Here is a 6,188-nt window from a genome sequence, read left to right as displayed (position 1 = left end):
AGGAACTCGGCGGGTCAGGCAGCATCTGTGGAGGGAAATGGAAGGTTAAGATCCTTCATCAAGGTTGGGAAAAAGAAGAGGGGAGATGAGATCGCCAGTATAAAAAGGTGGGGGGGAAGGGATGGAGCAAGGGCTGGTGGGTGATAGGTGGATCCAGGTGAAGGGTGGGGATGATAGGCGGGTGAGGGAGGGGGGAGTGGGAATGATGTAAGAAGCTGGGAGGTGATAGGTGGAAGTGACAAAAGGCTGAAGAAGAACCACTCCCCTTTGTCCCTTTTTCCCCTTATCCCACCAGCCCCATCACCCCATCTCTTTCCCCTCCCCTGCCCATCACCCACACATTCCTCCCACCAGTTCCCCTCCCCACCTCCTTCCCTTTATCCCATGGTCCACTGTCCTCTCCTATCAGCTTCCACCTTCTTCAGCCCTTTGACTCTCTGCTTAACTCCACCTTCCTGCCCCAATCCTCTATACTCTGACTTACTGTCCAAAAGCTACCAATCACATTCTTGAGTATAAACAGCCCTCTGAGGCAGGGGACTTCAGACCCATAGTCCTCTTCATTAAGAAATTCCTTCTCAGTCCGAGACTGCTGTGACTATGCCCCTTGGGCTTGGGACCCTTCAGCGAATGGAAACATCATTTACTCTGTCAGACAATCGCAACAGTGAAAAACAAAATGCAGCGCTGGCAAAGCGTTGGGTTCTAAGGAATGCCTCTTAGGAAAAGGGTACCTTGAAGATATGGAATTTGTATTATTCATAAACTTCTATCCGCTAAAATCATCTAACAAAAGATGCACAGAGATTTTATTTCCACCAGCATGCTTGTTTAGTTTTGGAGCCAAGAAGCTGCTTGCAAAAGATGGCATTCATCTCCCTCTCCACCATTGTTGACCGCAGAGGTAACGTTGGGGGGGAAGGAGACGAGTTCAGAATGCGAGATTGACTGGAAATACTCAGCAGGTCGGGCAGAGTCTGTGCAGCCACATTCGCGGTCATGGACGTGTTCAGGCGGTTCCCGGCACTGCAGAGTCGGTGTCTCCTCAGTAAGTGTCAACTTGCTGGCAGCACCGGCGGACCGCGCCTCAGAAGTGCTCTCTGTGGTCACCACCAAGTGACATCTTCCCACTCTGACGACTCTTCATTGGCAAATCTGAATCTCTCGCGTTGTGCAGAGCCCGGGGGAGCGCCTAATGTGGCGCCCTACAGGGACGTGGTTCCCAACGAGGGAAATGTAAATAGATTCAAGTCCGTCAACGTTTCAGAATAGAACCGTACTCATTTTCGTGGGGCGGGGAACTTTTTTTTGCATTTGGTTCTTTGACTGTGCTAGATGGGCGGTCGAAAATCTCCAAAATCTGGAGGGGGGTAAATTCAACCCACCTTTGTTGGAGTCATTTTCGTTACAATTATCATTAGGTATTAGATGATTTTTAAAACATCGGGCATAATCCGATTGGCCGCTACCTTCTGATTTCAGACTGAACTAAAGGCGGCGAACCAACACTGCGTGTAAGGCCGGCGGGGAGAGGGAGCTCGATGGATACAGAGTGCTCATGGTTGATAAACTCTTTTCTCTCAGTTTGCCGGCATTGCACTGCTTCTCTTAAACGTGGGCAGGAGTGATCCCATCTGCGCACACAGAATTTTATTGGAAATGTTGCTATAATGTTCCGAGAGCTTGCAAAACGACACCGGCTGAGTTATGCTTACACTAACACCTGACAGTTTTCTCTTTCAATCGTTAACATGATTTGCTAAGTCGGACTAAAACCAAGGAAAACAGTTTTAAACTATCCAGCGCGAACATTATTATTATGCCTTGGGACACTTGGAGTATCTAAGAGCGGATACATTCCATTCATTTTAATGTCAATTTGCGACTCGCTGAACTTGCACGTTTTGTATCTTTGCTATCTTCCAACAGACGAACGTGGCGGGTGCTTCATGCACACACAGCTGTCACGTCTGTTTTGCAGAGCCCCAGTAGATGCAATGATTTTATTCAGAGGGGAGATCTGGGAAAGAGGCGTTCTTTGCAACACAGCACGAGTTGGAAACGAGGAAGTCACACACACCCGGGCTGATGTGACGGATTATATCCGTTAATTTCACAGGAAGTAAATGAGAGCGGCTGGGCTGGCCGCACGCCGCTGGAGCGCTAGTTAGTTTCAGCACAGTTGTGCAGGGCTCAGGGGCACAGGGTCGCCCAGGTCTCTGCAGCGTGTGGCCACGCTGACTCCGTGTCAACGATGCTTCTCTGATGATGGCGGATGTTCAGAGAGACGGTGCTGAAGTGGGGCTGCCGGATCACCAGGCTCCAAGCAACCCCATCCCGGACTCGTCTGGCTTCTTAGCAGAAGCCCAACCTGTCTCGAACGGGAAATGCCCGGATCCGGGCGACCCGTCTGTTAGCAGCGAAAGTACCGCGAGTAAACCGTGCACACCGCCACGAAGCAGCATCATTAAGGTAAAGAGCACGCTGACACCCCATCACCCATTTGCATTGATTCAGTCTGTTTATAAAAGGCAAGGAAATAATTCTATTTCTAACAATAGTTTACTTCTCAATTGTAATTTATTGCAGTAAGGATATTATTGTTTGGTCACACGTTTAACACTGTCCACACACCATCAGTCAGGTCTGAATACCAGCTCCGTTCTTCCCAAGACACAGAGAAATCTCTACCACGTCCAGAGATTGTTGGGTGGGCAGAAGGGAGAGCACCCCCCCGCCCCCCGAAAGCCACTGCCGCCTTTGTAAGCGTGTGGTCAGTGAGAAGTGGGGAGAGAATGAACACTACTCCGGGTGATTGAGGAATAGGGGGAGGTTTGTTTATCGTTGCCATTTGCGCGGAGCTCAGGGAGTGTCGTTATTTTTCTGGTGTTTGTTCCGTTACCAGATTAGTTATTTCTTTCCTGTGTCATAAAACCCTATTCATCTTCGGGCATAGCTCTGTAATATTTATTACAAATGCTGTTAACAGAAATTGGTGCCAATTGAATCGCGTCTGGTATAAAAAATAGAGACCCACAATTAAATAGGGGCGCAGGGGTTTTATTGAAAAAATAACTCGTTCCCAGTGCTCTTGTTCTGGGGCGGAGAGAATAAAATGCACTTACTGCATATTTCAACAAAGTATAACAATCCTTTCTCCAATACTGCCTGGGAACTGATCAAACTTGGATTTCAAACGAAGAGGTATGTCCACGTGACCTTCAAAGCCCAATAGACAAAAAAATATCCTCAGAGGATTTCTAGCGCTTTGTTTGCGTTGCTGTGGTGTGGAGGTATAGGTTACGGCACAGTGCAAAAACAAACGTTTGATCTGCCAAACTGCACACTCTTCAGTTTCACTTACATTTCCTCTGACAAAGAAGCCGCTGGTGCTTGCACCGCCACAGTCGGGCGGGGGCCGACAGGCAACGAGTAACTTGCATGTGAATCAAGTGCCATTCAAAGATCATCTCTCACAAGGCAGAGCACTGCTCTCTGTCCATAATATTCGTCAGCATTCCATTCTGATTCCTGCACTATCAACGTTCTTGGATGGGGGGCGGGGGGAGGGAGGGAGGCGCAGGAGGGTTGGCACTGGAGTGGTATAGGTGGTCAACATTGACCAGAACCTTAACTGGATCAACCACATAAATGAAAGCATACAGTGGGTACTGGAGCAGGTTAGAGGCATCCTGCAGTGACTGGCTCACCTTCTGACACCCCAAACCATTTCCTTCACCCATAAGGCACAAGGCAGGAGAGTGAGAGAATGTTGTACACTTAGCCGGATAAGAGAAGCTCCAGCAAGAATTGACACCGTCCAGTAATGAGTAATTAGTACTCAGTCCATCACCCTAAGCATTCACTCCTTCCACCGCTGGTGGTCTGTGACCATGAGTACTCGCTACCAATGCGCTGTAGTTATTCACCAAGGATTCTTCAAAAGTGCTTCCCAGACCTGTGAGCTCTGCCACCTGGAAGGATAAGCAGCAGGTGCATTAGAGTGTCACCTTCTGCCAGCTGCTCTCCATGTCTTACACTGACTTGGAAATATATCACTGTTCCTTCATCATCATTGGCTCAAACTACTGAAACTTTGTGCTTATCCATCCTTTCAGTGCATAGACTGGAGCAGTTCAAGAAGTTATCTCGCCATTACCTTCTCAACACCACGTGAGCAATGTCCAACTCCATTCAGTGAATTAAAAAAAGGACTTATCATTCTAACCCAGTGATAGAGACATCGCTCCTATAAGACCTTAATCTTAATTTAACCATTTTGTATAAGCCATTACAGTATATTGTGGTTATGGTGGTGGCAGAGTAGATTGATGATTCAGAGTTCAAATTCCATTGTGGAATTTAAATTCAGTTAATAATCTGGAATATAAAAAAGCCTGCTAGTCTTAGTAATGAAACTACAGGATGATCTGAAAAAAACAACTGGTTTACTGATGTTGTACATGAGAGGAAATTTTCCATCCTTACTCATTCTGGTCTATAACTCATAGAGTTGGACAACATGGAAACAGGCCCTTCGGCCCATCGACTCTGTGTTGACCATCTAGCACCCAGTTACACAAATCCCATTTTATTCTCCTCGCATTCCCTTCAACGCTCCCAGATTCTACTATTCAGTTCCACAATAGGGGCAATTTATAGCAGTTAACTAACCTTCAAAAAGCAAGTCTTTTTGGGATATGGAGGAAACCAGAGCACCTGGAGGTAACACAAGCGGTCAGAGGAAGAAGTCCACACGAACAACATCAGATGTTGGAGTTGAAGCTGGGTTGCGGTAGCTCTACTGGTAAGTGAATCCAGACCCACAGCATATGTGATTGGCTTCTGTTTGTCCTCTGGAGTGCTGGCAAGCTGTTCCGTTCAGTGGCATTTGGGAAGGGCAATAAATGTTGCACTTGCCAGAGATGCTCAGGTTCCAAACAATGAACAATAATAAGAAAATCATTATCAGCTGGGTAACCTACTCCGGTATGGATATTGTCTATCACATTCAGTCATCAATGTGCTTTGCTGGCATGTAAGTTATGGCCTCAGAATTCTCACAATAGAGTTTCCACTGTTCTGTTAAGAAGACGCCAGTTGATGGGTTTAAAATGTTGCTAACTCCAAGCATTTTCCAAATCAGAAGCCAGATTTATTTTATAGTTAGTACTTATGCACATGAAGTGACATAAGGAAATTAGTTTTTCATAAGCACAGTACAAAATCATAGTTTTTCTATTTTGCTCTTATTCTCTACAACTGTATCAGCTATTATCGAAAAACCTTCCAGCTTCCTTAAAAGACAGTGAAAATTTTATTGTAGAGCAATACATTGTTTTTTATGTCATTGGGATGTTCAGTGCAAATCACTTCAACCAGTAAATAGTGCATTTAGCGTACTGCAGCAAGTGATTGAAGACAATTTGCAGGAAACTACTTGACTCAATATTATATGTTCTACAACTATCAGTCTTTGTTCTACAACTATCACTCTTTATTTCTGAACTGCAGTGTTTTTTGTTACATCTAATGAAGATATACAGAGCAGGTTCACGATAAGCATTTGTGTTTATTTTAATTGAGGAATGCATGGTGAAATCATAGAATCATGGAATTGTTAGAGCATAGGAGGAGGCCATTCAGCCTGTCCACTCTGTGTTGGCTCCTAAAAGAGCAATCTCATCAGTCCCCTTCTCCTGCACATTTTTCTCCATAGCCCTCAAATTATTCTGTCTCAAATGCCTATCCAATTCTCTTTTGGAAGCTCTGATTGATTCTGTTTCCACCTCATTCAAGGCAACAAATTCCAAATCATTCCCACTTTCTAAAAGCTTCTTACAAGTTTTTTCCTCACATCTCCTTTATATTTTTTGCCTCAAATTTTAAATGCTTTATCAAGGAAGAATATTCACTCAGCACAGCTAAGGTATGAATCCTTCTTTGGGGCACAGAATAAAAAGGGAAAAACAGCTAAAGTTAACATCTCTTGTGGTAAGCCTGCTTGAACAACATTGCTGGAGGCACTCGGTGCCTGAAGGTGAATGTTGGGTTGACACTTTGAATGAGGACATCTGTCAAAGGTGAGTTCCAGCCGAAGCATTAACCAGTGTTTTTCCATTTGTAGCTGATCAGCTTGCTGTGCATTTCCAGTTAGTCTTTTTTGAGACCTCACTGTTAGAAAACTG

The 6,188-nt window shown here is 45.3% G+C and overlaps 1 protein-coding gene across 2 annotated transcripts in view; it reads left to right on the top strand.

Moving 5' to 3' along the window:
• The first annotated feature begins 1,302 nt into the window (after window positions 1-1,302).
• plcl5 (phospholipase C like 5) overlaps window positions 1,303-6,188 on the top strand; it is a 184,407-nt gene continuing 179,521 nt past the window's right edge. Inside the window, exon 1 of one of the 2 annotated variants that reach the window (XM_052038843.1) lies at window positions 1,303-2,472. In XM_052038843.1, the coding sequence (XP_051894803.1) occupies window positions 2,266-2,472 (207 nt within the window). In that variant the 5' untranslated portion in view covers window positions 1,303-2,265. Of the gene's footprint in view, window positions 2,473-4,322; window positions 4,808-6,188 lie in introns of those variants that run through there. The other variant, XM_052038844.1, reaches the window with a different exon arrangement.

This window comes from Pristis pectinata, chromosome 25 (genome assembly GCF_009764475.1).
Source record: "Pristis pectinata isolate sPriPec2 chromosome 25, sPriPec2.1.pri, whole genome shotgun sequence".
NCBI classification, from domain to species: domain Eukaryota; kingdom Metazoa; phylum Chordata; class Chondrichthyes; order Rhinopristiformes; family Pristidae; genus Pristis; species Pristis pectinata.
Note: the sequence above shows the minus strand (reverse complement) of the source record. Positions and strands in the feature narration are given on the sequence as shown.